This window comes from Nanorana parkeri, unplaced genomic scaffold (genome assembly GCF_000935625.1).
Source record: "Nanorana parkeri isolate BGI_ZX_2015 unplaced genomic scaffold, ASM93562v1 scaffold765, whole genome shotgun sequence".
In the NCBI taxonomy this organism is placed as follows: domain Eukaryota; kingdom Metazoa; phylum Chordata; class Amphibia; order Anura; family Dicroglossidae; genus Nanorana; species Nanorana parkeri.
Window position 1 is genome coordinate 449,538 of NW_017307033.1, and position 18,435 is coordinate 467,972.

Sequence of the window (18,435 nt, forward strand, 5' to 3'; positions counted from 1 at the left end):
TTGCCGGCGGGGGGTGGGGGAGGGGGGCGCCCGATATTTTTGCTAATATCGGTCATCATTAATTTGAAGGGCACAGTCTGGGGAACAGTTCTGCTATAAGCTCATGGTCCCTAAAGCGACCATGAGCTTATAGCAGAACTGTAAATGCCACTGACGTAAGGCATACTGAGCTGGCCAGCCGGAAACACTTTTGTTCCGCCGTAAGCCTTACGGTGGTGGCAGCGAAAGGGTTGATGGAATGAATTACTGCTCCCATAAATCCACAATGTCAATACTGGACCACAATGACCCAATTCACTTCTATATTAGAATGAACAAAACTCAGCAGAACAGTCAAAGAAAAAAAGGCAGATGCCTATAGAACCTGCAGCACCACTGAAGAGATACCACCTTGCCAGAAGTTGTCATTCCCACTTCTTTATTTGTACTGTCTTGGTATTTTAAAGCCTCCAAAAAAGTGATAGGCAGTCAAAACATCCGGGTTCTCCAATTTCTCATCAGCTTCCTCTCACACAGCTCTGACTCCCCAGAGATCAGCTTAGTTTGTTCTCACCTTCATTCATTGAGGCTGCTGAACCATTGGAGATGACACCTTACTTGGAGCCATCAGTCTTCCTCACAAGCATGTGGGAGCAGAACTCCATGTGCACACATCTGATTGATTGATCTATAGTAAGGAACTCTTCAAGTTGTGACATGTTACATAATGATATCTATCTATTGTATGGTCTGTTTCAGGATATGTGGAAGGAATATTTTTGAATATTTTAACTTTTTTATCTAATGGCTTGAGGAGATATTTGCCTCTTTCTAATAAACTAACAATAGCTATATTTTGACTCATCTTTGTTATTTAGTGTGGTTTCACATACTAGTTTATGGGATGGGGAATGCTATAAGCTTTATACACTGAGTGGCCAGATTATTCTAACCACCCCATCAGTACTTCGTTGGGCCGCGAGATAACTCTACGAGATGACTTCGTTGGGCCGCCTTGTGACTCCACGACATGTTGAAAGGTGATGCGAGGAATCTGACACTGCACTGCTGCCCTTCTGTTGTCTTGTACCAGTCTTGCCACTCTCCGTTCTGCCCTAACATTGACTAGTCGCTGACGGCCACAATTTGCACGTTCAGACCCAGATTTTCGGCTGACAGTCCAGTCTTTAAACACTTTAACAACAGCTGCTCTTGAACATTTAACTAATTCTGCTGTTTTGCTGATACTCGCTCCATGGCTCCGAGCGCCAACAGTCATCCCACGTTCAAAGGCTGTTAAATCGCGTTATTTAACCATATCTTCAGAAAAAATCACTTCTACTGTCGTGGTAAACAATCTGCTTCCCTATTTATAATGGTCTGGCCCTCTAGCAACTTCAGCGCAAAATTATAGCTCATTAGCCTACAAACGTCAGGTGGTCATAATAATCTGACCACTCAGTGTATATATAAACGTTTTCTCTGTACATAATTCTTGAAGTCTGGGTATCTTGGTTTTTGGTATAGTTTTTTTGTTTAAAGGTGGACATTGTTCCATTGGGCTGATATACCTTCCACTCTATATGACAAGTTAATCGCTGTCAATGTGTTCTCTCCTCCTATCAGCATTCTTTTGATTAGCACATGATTTTTTACTTGTGCTGTGTCTCCCTCCCCATCCGAGCTCTGCTGTATAGGGGATACTCAGTGGCCTAATACTTTTAATGGTGAATTAATAAATACAGAGTTGGATTACTTGGTGTCTTTTATATCTGATTGGAAGGCAAATGTAAGTAAACTCGAGTTTGTTTCTATTGTTTTAGAGCAGCTCTGAAATGAAATTGTGTTCCAGCCATAGGAAGTAGTAAAGAGGCATTGACGCCATGACACATTCTCCTTTGACGCCGTGTTGTGTTCTCGCTAGAAAGCTTCAGTAAAATGTGACTTTAGGGCAAGCTATGCATCTTCTGACTTCACTGGAGATAAATTCCAAAACATAAGTATGTACTGTCATTTCTTAGCCATGGTCACTGGGAGTTACACCAGTTCTGGTAAAAACATACTAAGATCTATCATAAACATAAAAGCAGAACTCCGGGGGAAAACTATTATTAACCCCCTGCAGTGGGCTACCCTTGTACTGCGAGCGTAAGGTGCTCATTTTGGTCTATGAAAATAAAATAAAGTTATTACTCACCTGATCCTCTGAGCCAGCCGGCTGTGACAACGCTCCTTCCTGCCTGTCTCCTTCTACCCTCCTGCAGTGATGGTATGGGCCTTGGCATCCTCACATTCTATACACTGTATAGAACGTGATGATTGCAGGACCTTAGAATGCTGCAGTGGAGGGGGAGAGAGGCTCCAGAGACCCCGAAGCTAAGAGCAAGCCAGCTCCTAGGATCAGGTGAACATAACTTTTATTTTCCTTCCTAGACACACACAAGCAGTTAACCTTTTGCAGTGCAGGGGTAGCCCTACTGCAAGGGTTAATCATTTTCTTAATTTGCTTTAACCCCTTCGTGACTGACGACGTACAGTGTACGTCGCCAGCATCTGGGCTGTTTAAACAGACTCCCGACTGTCGGCTTTACAACAGAAGCGATTCTGGCGACTTACCTGTCGCCAGATCACTTCTGTGTCCCGTAGAAGGGGCCGCCCCCCGCGCCGGACACCGCCGCCGTGCTTCCCGGGCTCTGTTGCCCCTCCTCCGGGACCGGCTTCCTTGGTGTCTTTTGGACCCCCAGCATCACCTTAAAGAGTACCTGTCACCACCATCTGCTATCACATGGGGGGCTTGTAAGCCCCCCTATGTGATAGCACTCAAAGTAAAAAAATGTTGGGGTTTAATAAGGAGTTGCGCTAATATTGTGCAACATAAAAATTTGCAACTACCACCATTTTATTCTATAGTGTCTTGGCATTTAGAAAATATATAATGTTGGGGGGTTTTACGTCATTTTCAGGCCTAAAATGTGGAATATAACATGGGTGCAGAAAATGAAAAAAAGGCCTCAGTCATGAAGGGGTTAACCAAATTAGGTTCTGAGAATGAAGAATAAACCTTTAAAAGGTGAGGGGTTAAGTACAAAGGTAGAAAAAGTCTAAAATGTGCAGAATAATTAGTATCTAGTACTATCATACCACCAGACAGGTTCCCATCCACTCAGACACAAGGACATCCACCTTGGAAGGTAACGTCAGCTCTTCTGCCCTCTGATGTATAACCTGAACGATCCCCAAGAGTCCATTTTCTTCCGCTAATCTCCTTGTTTGTTCAGCAATATCACTCGCTTCTACCGCATACACCTGTGAAGAAGACCGTGCTGAATATTTTCATACACAGACAGGCGACACCAATATCTCTCTCTTCCTCTGAGGGACACAGGATTTTAGGAACAATTGGTTTATACTGCCACTTACAGAAGGATTGGACAAACATTCTGGCAAACAAAATATCGTAGGCCAGCCCTATGGGGTGTAGCCCCTCTTATGACCAGCATGCTTCAATTTGTCCTAGTGTCCAAGGAGGATGAATGTCTTTCTTTAGCTCCGCTGAATTCAAGACTTAAAAAGGAGAACTATGGGGTCAGGGCTTTCCCCATAGTTCTCCTAAGGGTAATGGGAGGACACAAACTAGCGTCCTCCCGTCACCCAAAGCTCAGTATACCGTGAGCTACAACTCGCGGTATACTGAGACGCCGCAGCCAGAGCGGATCACAACAATTCTGTCTGGTTCCACGCAGCTGCGTGAGTGACAGCTGGCTCTGCCTATCTAGAGGCACAGCCAGCTGTACCCGCCCCCGTCCGTTCCGCCAGTAAGCGCTGGTGGATCGGACAGGGGAGGGGGGGGGGAATCCCTGCAGGGAGCTGTGAGTGACAGTCACGGCTCTCTTCAGGGATAGATGGAGAAGTGAGCGAGCGCCGGTGTGTGTTCGCTCACTTCCCGATCTAGTGAGCCGACGTGTGACAGTTTCATTGTCACAGGTCGGCTCAGATTATGAGGCTGAGTGAAAATCACTCGCCTCATAATTCTCCTTTAGCCTTAGCCTGTGCTGCTCACTCCTCAGTTGGAATGCTTTTGGAAGTCCCAGATGTGTACAGAATCCTGAATTGATGACAGAGGAAATAGAATTTTTGTCCTCATCATAAAATCTTTTTCCAAGATGCTCTTGGCATTGCTTTGCTACAGAACAAGAGCATACTAGTCATGGGAACTGGTCTACAGGTTTTTTTGTTTGCCAGTGTCCAATCCCCCTGCAGTATGACCCAGTTGTTTCCCGAATCCTGTGTCCCTCAATGGACTCAGAGAAAAGTACGACAATTCTGGTTTTCTATACTAAATAATCTAAAGTTCTTGGAGAAACTTCATTTAAAACTCTGTTTGTTTGTTTTTTTAATTACCCTTTTAATGCACTAATAAAACACGTGGTCCAATCAGATACCACATAACCCATGAAAACAAATATTGCACAACACCAGTGGGCTGTCACCCGCTGGCTTCTCTTCACCCTGGGGACTAAAGGAGTAACTTCTCTACAACAAAGTTACCAACTATGCCATCGTCTCACTGCTCCTTCTGAAATATCTGTAGTGTAAAATATATGGAGAGTCCACTGGGGAGAGTAATCCTTCTCCAATGGGAATAAAACCTGAAGGAAATAAAAGATTGTGCCAGTAATCTACTGCAGTGGAAAAGCATCCCAGTGGTCATTATGAACCACCGCACCTCTTCTGGGATTTCTGTATGTAGCAATGAAGCCCACCACTGGCAAACTAGCCAGAAAACTGCACATATAATCTCCTTCAGTGCCTACCCAAAGGGATATAAATGGACTGGATTGTTTTGGCGGGTGCTCACATTGCATAGTTGTTCATAAATCTAAAGGGGATTGTGCAATCAAACTTTCTTGAATGTGTGCTGCTTAATGATCACCCATTTCTGAATAAACCAGAAACACAATGTTACTTATACACTACACTAGAAATACACTATTCTAATACTCACAACATCTGGTTGTGCCAGCTGTGCACAGAAAAAACTTATTATTCCGGTTCCACATCCCAGATCCAGGATTCGCTTCCCTTTCAGTGCTGATTTGTTTTGTAGTATAACATTTCTGTATGTCTGGGTACGAGGTTGGTCAGACAGCATTTCCAAGTGTAGTTTCTGTGTGAAATAGACGGAAGTGAAAAGTCTGACTGATGCACACACCAAATTATCTGATCAATAAGGACCGCCAAAGGTCTCACCAAAGTCTTGTAGCTCCCATAATACTCCTCATCCTGCCAAGGGTCATCGTCTTCTGTGTCTTCTTCATCATTTACTCTGTGCAAATGACTGGCTGGCACATACCCGCAATTACCATTATGTTCAACCCAGCACCAATCCGACGTCACTGCAGACAGGAGGAGAACCCGGTCCCCACAAGAAACACTTAACTGCTCAGGAAAGACAAAGACCACAGGCAGAAAGACAATTAGATGTCTAAAAATCAATCAAAATTAGTTTTTGTTAAGTGTCACACGGTCTATGTGAGAAGCCACAATGTAAAAAGTTACTGTTCTCTGACTTCTGGGCTGTGCATTAGTTTCTGCATATTGACCACAACCCTAGAGTCTGAGAATGGGATCTGTTATCTAAAGCATTGGTTCTCAACCTGTGTAACCACATTTGTCCTTGGTCAATAAGTCACAACCCATATCGCACAGCACTGGAATCCACGGCATTGCAGTAATGCGTGTTCCGGTGTGGGTGATACATTTGGGTGCCATTCAAATGAATGGCAATGCAATGCACCTCCTACTCAAGAAGGAGCGATTACGCAGTACAGTGCTTTAATTGCACGGGACTGCGTGATTATTGCACTGTACTAGTGTTCATGGGCCTTCAAAAACACTGACAGACACACACTCACTATTTTTTTTTTTTTTAAGAACCACACAGTCTCCCTACCCTTTGAGAATTGGAGTGCATCCTCAGCCTGGGGTCCACTGTGAGCCCACCGCACCTCAAGCTGACACTCGGCGCTGGGCAGCATATTTTGAATGTCTGCTCGGCATGACAACTGACAGTGCTGCGCTAGGGGAAGGCGGAGGAGCCTCTCACCTAGCGCAGTGGAAGGCACACGGCAACCCACTAAACATGGGGTCATGACCCACCAGTTGGGAACCAGGGATGTAGAATATAGGACTAGCATAAGTGGTTAACTGGTTAAGCATATGTAGCAGAAAAAAAAGTACATCTCCATACACTGACTGTACACTATGTATTTTATGATTTAATACTCCAATGTTATTGGAAAAGTCTCAGCACCCCCATCCTTAGCTCTGCTGCAGCAACTACACACCATGCTCAGCTCAGCAGTCAGATGAGGTAATGTGCAGATCTCCCAGCAGTCTTCCTCTGGCACAGACATACAACTATCCGGCCTATTTGATATCAATCCTCCGCGCTGGGGCGGATTAACATTTGCTGCACTGTAGAGGATAGTGCAGGCCGGGACTTTAACTTAATTGTCGGATTATTCTGCGGCCCGAAAGTGATGAAATAGTTCCCTCTCTCCCCAGACCCCATCACTTCAGTAGGGGGCCTGGGGAGAGAGGGGACTGTTTCACAATACAGTGTCTCCTGCACGCTGCCAGTATGAAGTCCCCTTTCTGTATCCCTGCTGAAGGAGAGCCGCTCTATGCAGGGACGCTGCAATCCACTGAAAAAGATCCCCTTTTGGGTCGTGACCCATTAGCTGAGAACCAGGCATCTAAAAGGTTCTCACACAAGTATTATTCCTTGTGACATATTTGATCCAATTTCTAAGCAATACTAGAGGACCTTAAAGAAGGCCTGTGCTGATAAAAGCTGCCACTGCTAACCTCCTTCTGGAAATACTAGTTGCCTGCCACTAATTCTAATCCTCGTTAAAGCTACACGGTCACCGAAAAGAACTTAGCAAAGGCAGAACAAGAAAACTTACCCGTCTGTCATGTTCCTTGCTGGGTGCTGTAGTTCCACCCCCCTGGCCACTAAGTCCTCACTGTGTGCCATAGAGTGATGCAGTGGCTGGCAAGTGCTGTAAAGTTAGTACCATTTCCTCTCTTTTCCTGCTTCTAGTGGAAAAATTGCTACCAGGACAGTGAATGAGGATCAAACCACCACAAGGGTACAGACAGCAATAAAACAGTCTTTTCATATCAGATTAGGAGAAGGCTAGTACCCCTGCCAACTTTTTGCTACTGTTTGTGTCCCCATTTTACATACTCCCATAATGCTGTCACTGGGACAGGACATGGGGAAAATCTCTTGAGCAAGACCACAGACAGCCACAAAAAAAACGGGTAGAGGTTCTAACACTTCCTCACTAACTGGAGTTACACTTTAATATCCTTATCAACAAATACATTGTTTAAAAACACCGAGATAAAAGTAGAAATTTCCCAGTGGCTAAGGTATCAATAAATAATACTTTAAGGTCTCTTCAATTTGCAGAGCCGTTCACCCTGCGAGTCTCTGTGAACGTTTGCTCAGTGCGAACAGAGGCAAAAAATAAACGCTCCTAGTATATTTTCTTTTCAGATTGAAAGTAAGGTCATGTAAAATTGCATTATGGCCACTAGATGGAGCATGGGAAATACATATTCCCTATGCTTCTCAGCTCCATCTAGTGGCCATAATGAGTTTTACATTACCTTCAACATGAAAAGAAAATATTAGGGCTGTGGAAATTAAAGATTCATTTCTCGATTAATCGTTAAACATTTTGATCGATTAAAATTATTTTGATCGCTAATGAAAACACTCACCTCTCCGCCGCCTTCCGGGAGTCCCGTCGGCGATCCGGTGATGTCACGGACATCGACGTCACCAGTCTCCTCCCCCCTTCCCCAAGTGGCTCTGTCGGCATACGAAGGGAAGGGGGGAGGAGTCCGGTGGCGCCGATGTCCGTGACGGCTAACGAAGGGAAGGGGGGAGGAGTCCGGTGACGTCGATGTCCGTGACGTCACCGGACTCCTCCCCCCTTCGTTAGCCGACGGAGCCACTTGGGCCGGTGAGTTTGCCCAAGAAACTTTCTGCACGAGCGCCAGCCAAGGCATTGGCCTATACAGATACAGCACAGCAATGAAGTAATAAAATGAACTAGGATCACACTAATCCAGCACGTTATTATTCTGAGTTGCCCCACTCAAGCGGCGGCCATATTGAGTGGGGCACGTGAGATTAATAACGTGCTGGATTAGTGTGATCCTAGTTCATTTTATTACTTCATTGTCGTGCTGTATGTGAATAGGCCAATGTAGTTGGATCTGTATGTGCGTTATAATTAATCGATTAGAAAAAAAATTTGATTAATCGAACACCTAATTTGAATCATTACCAGCCCTGGTTTGTTTTTCGCCTCTATTCGCACTGAACACATTTGCAAATTGTTTATAAATCAAGCACTTATGTTCCTAAAAATATATTCTGTACAGGAAATAAGCCTGCCCTCCATACCTGTGTTTCCTCAGCAGCCACAAAGTCGCACATCATAACAAATTCACTTGGGCTGCAATCTTCATAGGTATAATGCTCCATATCGCCCATGGTAGAGGAGATCCGCAAGCGAGCTATGTCTGGAAGCTGCTCATACGACTCACCATGACTGCTTTCGCATAGATTGTCACCTTGGTCTTCATGTTCTGCCGACCAAAGATCACTTTCCATCTCTCCCCTGCCAGGTTGCCTTGCCAAGTAAATAGGTGGATCCCCAAACACCTGACTTGATGTCTTGTCAGTGGGATGAGTGCGTGCATTGTACATTCTACACCCACAAAGATCTGCAGCCTTCTTTGCTTCCGCACAAGGTAGTGGATCATTTTCCATCACGTTTGTTCTACAATGGCACAGACACCCCTTCCCGCAGCTCTCTGGATTCTGATTCCCCTCCTCTGTGCTACAGATAGCTGGATCCCTGCCCAGTTGTTTCTCTCCATCATTATTTATGTGGGTCTCAGTGGAACCTTCTGCATATCCCACCTTCCCCTCAACTTCAAAATCCCGTAAACCCCTTTCTAGCTCCATCATTCTCATTATCTGGCAGTCGTTGTGTATTTCCAGTGATTTTACAGCACAGTCACGTAGCTTGTTGTGTGTGTCCTTCATAGAACAGGATTGGCTATTATTGTCACCAGTAGCAGCTGACTCCATTTTAATTTTACTTTCGTTGTCTTCCATTTCTGTCATTCGTCTAACTTCCAGCTCTGCTTTTCTGTGCTCCTTCAAACTATCTCCACACTGCTCCTGTCCTTCCATGTCATCTATTTCTGATGGTGGCTCTCCATAGCGTCTTCATCTTGGTGCTACAAGGATGGATGGAATTGTGTTACTTGAATACGTTTTACAATTCTAAGAGACCTCTCTGACAAACTACACGGAGGTGCTGAACAAGAACACTTATCTACCTCCAGACTCAGCTACTCCCTCATCTCTTCTAGGTCCAGGACAGGTTTGTTATCATACTATCTTCAATACTGCAATCTCCTGCAGCCTGAGGGATCCCCCCTGTCTTGGAGCATGTGGTGGGTTTTGGACATCTACCTGATTTCTCCCTCTCCTGATTGAAACTTAAAGCGCTGCGCAAACAGTTGGCGCTATATAAATCCTGTATAATAATTAGGGCTGCAACAACTAATCGACATAATCGATTATAATCGATTATTGAAAAAGTTGTCAACTTTTTCAATCATCGATTAATCGGCTTCCGATTTGTTGGCCCTGTTCACGGCTCCACACAGCTGCGCGCCACACCTCCTCCCCACCTCACGCTCGCCGCTGCCAGATCCACCCGCATCCACGCTCCACCTCCTCACGCTCACCGCCCGCCCAAATCCACGATCGCACAGGGACGCAGGGAGAAGAAGTAGGGAGGAGCAGGTGTGGGGGGATGACAGCCGCCGATAGACAGGTCCGATCTCAGAAACAAGTTGCTGGAAGACTGCTCAGGTAAGCCTGAACTCCCTCCCCCCCACATGGTGCTCTATAATGTATTGCTGGGATTTGTATTCCTCTATAGCTGATGGTACATTGTGCTGTATATTATACATATGAATACAAATCCCAGCAATACATTGTACACTGTATGTATAATGTTTTGCTGGGATTTTTTTGTACTCCTCTATAGCTGGTGGTATTCCGCATTGCGCTGTATAATGTATTATTGCTGGGATTTGTTGTACTCCTCTATAGCTGGTGGTATTCTACATTGCGCTGTATAGAGGACTACAAATCCCAGCAATAGTACATTATACAGTGCAATGCAGAATACCACCAGCTATAATGTACTATTGCTGGGTGTTGTATTCCTCTATAGCTGGCGGTATTCTGCATTGTGCTGTATAATGTACTATTGCTGGGTGTTGTACTCCTCTATAGCTGGAGGTATTCCGCATTGCGCTGTATAATGTATTGCTGGGTTTTGTAGTCCTCTATAGCCGGTGCCATTCTGCATTCATTGCTGTATAATTTTACACTTTTCATTTCACTATATTGCACACCACACTTCTTTTTTTTTTTTCTTTTTTACTTCCACCGCTCCAAGCTTGCTCCTGTGATGGACTACCATCTCAATACAAACTAGTAGTCCTATCACTGGAGCAATTTTTAAAATTTATTTTATTTTTTTATTTTTTATCCGATTAATCGAACTTAATAATCGGCTAACTAATCGATTTTGAAAATAATCGTTAGCTGCAGCTCTAATAATAATAATAATAATACCCCCTCGTCTGTACACGTTCCTAGTGATCTCCCTAATAGAAGGACATTGGCTGCAACTGTTCTGCAGTGACAGGACAATCAGCTGCTACTGTCCCCAATACAAGGACAATGCACTCCCAGATAGCAAGGATAACTTGCCAGAAACGTGTGGCAGGGTTACATTGTAATTCTTTCTAACTTGCTGCACACATTCCTGGCAAGTATCTTGCCTCCCGTATATTGTTTTGCTGCACTCCCCCTCCACTGATAATCATAGATCAGCTCTCCCCCAGGCATGAGGACAGACATGGGTAATCCATCACTGTCAGGACATGTGTCTTATCTGCTCGATCACGGCGCGCTCCTCCTTTCATCATGACACTTCCTACCTGTGACCACTTCCCTTCTCCTCTTATCTCTTCTGACATAAAGCTGCTTCCTGCTGCCTCCGGTGTTCGCTCGTGCAGAAGAAGTTTTGTGTGCAAACAAATGCGGTCCCAGAACTCGATAAGTTCGAACTTTTGATCGATCACCGGCTCACACTAAGCTGTCACCTCCACTCCGACGAGTCTACTACATCCTACACACGGCTAAGCAACCCCCACCCACCATAGCTCAGTGGTACACCCTCCTACCATACCGCTCAGAGGTAGTAGTACACCCTCCTTATCACACAGCTAGATGTCCAGGGACGTCACTGGTCACATGCTCGGGGTTCACCGTTCTGGGCGCAATGCAATTCGGGACTTGTAGTTTCATCATCATGAGTTCATTTGATGTAGGAAAGCGAGAAGTGTAATCAAGTAACCGTGTCTGTTATGTTAACCATTGCATTATCAATGTGTCTACACCATCCCAATCCCTTCCTTGCCAGTGACGTTTGTAATTTAAAGTGTACGGGCAGCTGATATTTTTTTTCCTTTCTAGAGTGTGGAAGGGTTAGAACCCCTACCAGGTTATGTGCTGCTTCCCATGGCTTCCTCACAGAGATTTCCCCCTACTTCCTGTCCTTAAAATATTTTACATGACAGGAAGTGTATAGAACTCTCCAACAGCAACACAGAAATAATACTGACATCTTGTGGTCGTTTTGGGTTATTGCACCACCTTTTCTGTGTTCCATCCCATCTATGAGGTATTTCCCCTTCTTCATAACTTGTTGTTTTCTGGCATCAAAATGTAAGACAGTAACATGGCCACATAGTAATCTGCTTGCATGCTTGGAAACATTACCATTTCTGACCTTCAAATATCGTCTGTTAATTCATGTGCTGAATCCTGTTGTCTGCTGCATAGAATCAAGCTCTTTGTGGATAAAAAAAAAAGGTATTTGGTGAGTTCAGCTATCTGATAAGAATTGTCTGCAGTGATTATGTCTGCTTATACAGGCCAGGCATAGAGGTAGGGATACATCACTAATACAACAATCAGAGTCAGAATAAAAGGCCAGAGCCCCAGTTAGGTTTTTATTTCTGTCTGTATCCCTTTTGCAAATGTTCCTTTATTTCCTGTCAGCTTAAACTGTGGCCTGATGGCAACTGGTTAAAGAACTCCAGAAACATAAAAAAAACTTACCCCCCATACTGACTGCTAGACTGGTCGCCGCAGCCTCATCTTGCACTGGCACTGGAGGTCTAAGGATTACTGACATCAGTGCCCATTGACATGTATTAGATGTGAGGATGACAAGTATTCTGACTCCGATTGTTGTGATAGCGATTTATCCCTTGTGAGACCTCTATGCCTGGCCTGCCTGGCCTGTATAAGTAGATTCAATCACTGAGGACATTCATTGTCAGATAGCTGAACTCACCAATACCGTTTCATCCACAAAGGTTGCTTTATTCTGCACATCAAACAAAGGATAAAGCAGATGGATGGTTTTCAGTATTACGCGGTCAAAAGATGATGCCTTTCCTAGGGTACTATGCAGAGTACATGTGTCCTGATTACATGTGGCTGTTAGCTGTGGCCATGACACAGGAAATACTGACCAACAAGAAGAAGGGTGGGGCTTACATACAGAGGAAATGTCATCACATGAGGAAAGGAATACAGAAAAACAGGTGCAATGTCACAAAAGGCCACTAGATGGCAGCATGTGAACTATACATATAAAAACGTCCATAGAAAAAGGTATAGGGAAAACACACACTATATAAATTCTATCTACATTAAACTTCTATGCCCCAATGGGGCGGCACAACAAGGGTCATTCTGTAGTCGAAGTGAAGGGAGAGAGAGGTGAGCGCTGACCTCTGCAGGACCGAGGATCAGGTGAGTAAAACCTCTTTACTTGAGCCCGCTAGACAAACCAAACACTTAACCTTTGCAATGAGGGGGCAACCCCACTGCATGGGTACGTTTTTTATGTTCAGAGTTCTTTAACTGTATACTGCTTCTGGGTCAGGGACTGAAGGTATTGCAGCAAAAGGGTTGGCACAATAGCCAGGCAACTAACACTTGCAAGAGAGGCCAACAATGGCACTCTATACTTACAAGTTTCCTTTAAAAATGTATGATCCTTAATGCTGCAACGCACACCTTCCTTACTAATGCTTAACTCCTTTTGTCAGGTGACCTAAAGTGGACCTTTAACCATATCTTTAAAATAATAACAAGCACACCTTTAGAAATGTTTAGTAATGACAATCTACAAACACATACTTCTAGATAATTGCCGGCTTTGTATTCTTTGCTCCTTATTTCTCTTTTCTTCCCCAGTATTCTGACAGTGGTCATGTTAACTAAGGGCAGGTTACCTGCTCTCCATGTACTTCCTGGAACTCTGGCACATGTGACTAGGATATGTGACCATGTACATCATCTCAGGGGAGGAAAATGTCTTTCCCTGAGATCCTGTGAGATTACAGATGAGATTTCCCAGCAATGCTCTGCTGATGTAACCTTCCCAGGATGCAACGCTTGGGCACATTACAGCATTTGTGCCAGAAGTGGACTAGGAAGTAGATGAACTCTATTTGTAAGTAAATGAAAAACAAGTTTGTTTAGCTAATGAATGTAAGATGATTTTAGAGCTGCATGCAGAGCTGCATGCTGCTGTGATTTTTAATGAAGGGGGTAAAGGTCTACTTTAATCAGGACCCACCTAACACACACCTTGTAAACAGGGGTGCAACTATAGAAATCACAGGGCCCCATAGCAAACATTTTTATAGGGCCCTGTGATTTCTAGTTAAGCCCACCTGAAATCCCACACAGCCCACCTGAGGGTGACCCTGCAGAGCCCCCCATAGACTCTCTATGGTGGGCTCTGCCGGGTCTCAGATGGGTGGTCAAGCCCTCTTACCTGTCTGCTCTGATCCTCTGTCCGCCTCCTTCTCTTCAACGATCGCTTGCGGGCTCCACCTCCTCTGTCACTGGGGCCCACCTCCTCGATAGTCGGGCCCCGCCTCCCCCATCGCTAAGCCCCGCTTACTCGATCACTGGGCCCCCCTCCTCCATCGCTGCCGATGACGGGCCCAGCCACCTCCTCCGAAGCTGCTGGTTGTCACTGATTCAGCAGCGGCTGTGAGGAGGAACGCGCCTGTGCACATGTGAATAGCGGCATGTTCCTCCTCACAGGCGCAAATAAGAGCCAGCAGCCTGAGATGCCATAGCGACCCAGGCGGCCAGCACGGCATCAGGGGGATGTCCTGGCCAGGCCCCCCTGTGCCCCGGGCCCCATAGCCTGGGTCGCTATGGTGATTGTTATGCCACTGCTTGTAAATAGTCCCAGATGAGCCAGTGGCAGCTTAGATGGAAATGACAGTCGGGGGCTGCTATCTAATATCTTTGGGCACCTTTACTAAATTATCATATAAAATCACAAGTGAATAGTGTCAGCACAGACTGTTATTATAACCATTAAAAGCTATTTTTCTTCAAATAATTAGCTGTTGTAATCACTAAACATAACTCGCAATCCTGTGAACTTTCTCTGCAATGGGAGAGCACATTTCCAAACTCAATGCCTGAAACCCTCAGATACTATGCAGCTATGCCCACTCCCACCACTATATTATGGTGACTGATAACAGACTCATACTGGGGCAAAGGGGAAACAATTCCATGACATCACTGAAGATGATTTTTCTCCTCATTTTAGCAGTTATACAAAGTAAGGAGAAGGGACCAAACTAAGGAATGAAAGCTCAAATTTCTTTACCGCTTATTCAGTATACACTGAGTGGCCACATTATTATGACCACCTGACGTTTGTAGGCAAATTAGCTATAATTAGCTATAATTTTGCGCTGATGTTGCTAGAGGGCCAGACCATTGTAAATAGGGAAGCAGGTTGTTTACCACGACAGTAGAAGTGATTTTTTTTCTGAAGATATGGGTAAACAACGCAATTTGAAAGCCTTTGAACGTGAGATGATTGTTGGCGCTCGGAGCCATGGAGCGAGTATCAGCAAAACAGCAGAATTTGTTAAATGTTCAAGAGCAGCTGTTGTTAAAGTGTTTAAAGACTGGACTGTCAGCCGAAAATCTGGGTCTGAACGTGCGAATTGTGGCCGTCAGGGACTAGTCAATGTTAGGGCAGAACGGAGAGTGGCAAGACTGGTACAAGACAACAGAAGGGCAACAGTGCAGTGTCAGATTCCTCGCATCACCTTTCAACATCTCGTGGAGTCACAAGGTGGCCCAACGAAGTCATCTCGTGGAGTCTTCTCGTGGCCCAACGAAGTACTGATGGGGTGGTCATAATAATCTGGCCACTCAGTGTAGAACCTATTAAAAGTGAGCTCAAGTCTTTTACATCTTGGAGTAAATCAGATTTTATTTTCCAGTGAGACCTCAATGTTTACATCTATAGATGTTATTAAATTATCCATAATTGTCTTTAAGATTGAATATAAAGAATACAGAGCATGCTGGATAACAGTTCACAGTGTTCAACTCTTTGACCAAGTACACAATCAAGATGAATAAGTGTAGAAAAAGAAAAGATGAATAAAGAAGAAATGAAAACATAATGAGGGGAATTTATCAAAACTGGAGCAGTTGTCCCAAATAAAGAAGAATTAAACTTCCTTATTATGTTCTTTCCATCCATTATTTTTAGCAATACATAATGATAATTAATAACAATAGTAATCCTCTAGCATGTACCCTAAATTTGGATTAAACATAACATTTGAAAAATGTTATGGGTTATTAGTATAAAAAAAAGTGTCTAAGAGGAAGTGTCCTTAGCACCCAATCAGATTGCAACTAAATGAAACATACATTCTCTTTTAAGACATTTTTCCACTACATGATGTCCAGTGCTAGTTTAAAGCGATGGATGAGGTGAGGTCCTTTACCTATAGAGCTGGTGAGTAGGAACTATAAGAGGCACAAGGTTTGCAATTGCAGCAAGACTAATGAATTAAATGGGGACAGAGTTGGAAGTGTTGATTTCTGCACAGAAGGACACTAGAGACCTCCCTTGGGAAAGGTTCCAGTGACGTCTATTACTTTTGGATTTGCAATAAGATGAACTAAATTCACAGAAAGCTTGCATTTTTATTGTAACAATCATGTGTGTACATTTTCATTTGTCATCATATGCTGACAGAAGTACTACATCATATCCTGCATTAGCCAAAACAAATATTTCCTTTTGCCCCATCAGTCCTGGGAACACATTTCACTCCCTTGACTCCTGGGGCTTTTTTTACGACTTCTTTCAGCCGTTACTATAGCTGCAATTACAGTCACCACTACAGTCAAAGTAATAACCAACACAGTCACAGTTTCTGCTACACAGAGTCTAGTGTCCAAGGAGGTAAGGGGTCTTCCTCTTAGTGCTGGAGGATCTGCACAATACAAGTTATCTCCATCTTGTAAGTTTATTTTCTGTAAACTTCCTAATTTCCCAAACACACGCTGCAGATCACAATCACATTCCCAGGGGTTAAATGAGAGCAAGAGAAGAGTTCCAGGTGCTGGCAAGCTGCTCAAAGTTTGGAAGTGCAAGTTGCGTAGATTGTTGTGTTGCAGATTAAGGAAGGTGAGGGAACGGAGAGGGGTAAATACCGCTGGGGGCAAATCTTTTATCTGGTTTCCAGACAAGTCAAGGAATTCAAGTCTTTGCAGAACAGAAAAGTCATCACTCCTCAGGTTTTGCAGTTGGTTGTTCTGGAGCCTTAAACGATGTAGCTGGGTAAGGGACCTTAGAGCGCCAGGTTCCAATTTAGAAATTAGGTTTTTCTGCAGATCCAATAGTTCCAGACTGTGCAAGTGTTGTAAACTGTATTTCGTGATACTATGCAACAGATTGCGTGCAAGATAGAGGTGAGTGAGGGAACCAAGGCCAACAGAAAAGCTGCTTGTTAAATTTCCCATTTTGTTCTCATTAAGGTCCAGAATTTGCAAGCTCTCCAAGCCTCTCCAAGTTCCTGCTTTGACTTCCGAAATTGCATTCTGTGCCAGTAGCATTGCGCGAAGTCTCCAGAGGTTGTGAAAGAGAGGAAGGACATACAAGGAACAATCGGAAAGGTCGAGGAATTCTGCTACCAATGGAGGAGAGATTGAAATGTTCGATAGGTTTGTTCCTGAGCAGTTTACAAAAAGGGAGCTGGAGTCACAAATGCATAATGATGGGCAGAGGGAGAGGGAGGAAATGACAGAAGGAGTGAGCAAGATGAATAGAAGCTGTGGCACCAGCAAAGAGGATATAAGAAGAGTAGATACAAGCAATGTTACGAAGGAGAGTTCCATTCTGACCCTGCAACAGGAAGAGTGAAATGTTTTAATCATAGATCATATAAAATATTGATAAGTGTTAGGTGCTATGACTACACAATTTATTATTTATATAAAGATGTTAGTTACCAAAGATTTCTATGTCCTTAAAGAAGAGCTGAAGAACAAAAGCAGAGCTGTCTACATCACTAAATATGACCTAATAATTTTGTCTTGGCTTCTAAACACAAGAGGACTGCTAATGTGATCTCCTAAAATAGACAACAAGAATAATTATTAGTGCCCACCCTAATAGTTCTAAGGCTATTTGGAGTCAGTGGGAGGGGACCAGTTATTACATGCTCAGGAGTGGGAAGAGTAGCAACACAGAGCTCCAAATGTTTTAATTCTTCCTAATGTACATCTTCAGGGCTGCCATTCAAAATCTTGGGGCCCCGTGCAGCCGACCTAACAGGGCTCCCCTCCTGACTAAACAATGCACAGTGAGCTGAGGTTCTCACCTTAAGTGAGACCAAGGCCCTGTAGTTTTCTTCCAAAACCTTCCTTACAGTGGAAGTGAAGTGGTTATTAAAAAATAGAGCTCCGGAGGTGATTGCCATAATGTGCTAGTATGCGCAGCATATTAACACATTATGGCTGACTTACTTGCAGACAATGTCCTTCTACGTTGCTGTCTGCCCTCCCCTCCGTCGCTGGCACTGCCATTTTTTCACAGTCTTCTTCCGGGCTCTTTGGTTGTCTGGCTGGCATAATGTAACTCCTGTGCATGGGATTTACTTCATTCCAGCATGATGGGTCTATGCATAAAAAAAAAAAAATTGCTGATGGGCAGGTAGGAGCTTTTTTAGTAGAAGAGACGTACACAGTCTTTGCTATCAAAACTTGCCCTCTAGCAATTTTTTAAAAACACATTTTACTTCCACTTTAAGGCAGCCCATTGAAAATACAATAAGATAATGGAAATACATATTCTGCATTCCCATAATGTTATATAATAAATGCATCGGAATGTAAAATACAGTATATGTTCC

At 44.0% G+C, this 18,435-nt stretch overlaps 1 protein-coding gene across 1 annotated transcript in view; it reads right to left on the reverse strand.

Moving 5' to 3' along the window:
* Nucleotides 1–8,729, reverse strand: part of PRMT2 (protein arginine methyltransferase 2) — a 15,297-nt gene extending 6,568 nt beyond the window's left edge. The window contains exons 1-4 of the mRNA XM_018564611.1: nt 8,468–8,729; nt 5,230–5,418; nt 4,985–5,146; nt 3,121–3,285 (exon numbers count right to left, since the gene is read on the reverse strand). Coding sequence (XP_018420113.1) covers nt 3,121–3,285; nt 4,985–5,146; nt 5,230–5,418; nt 8,468–8,677 — 726 coding nt within the window. The 5' untranslated portion in view covers nt 8,678–8,729. The remainder of the gene's footprint in view (nt 1–3,120; nt 3,286–4,984; nt 5,147–5,229; nt 5,419–8,467) is intronic.
* Between the last annotated feature and the right edge of the window lie 9,706 nt (nt 8,730–18,435).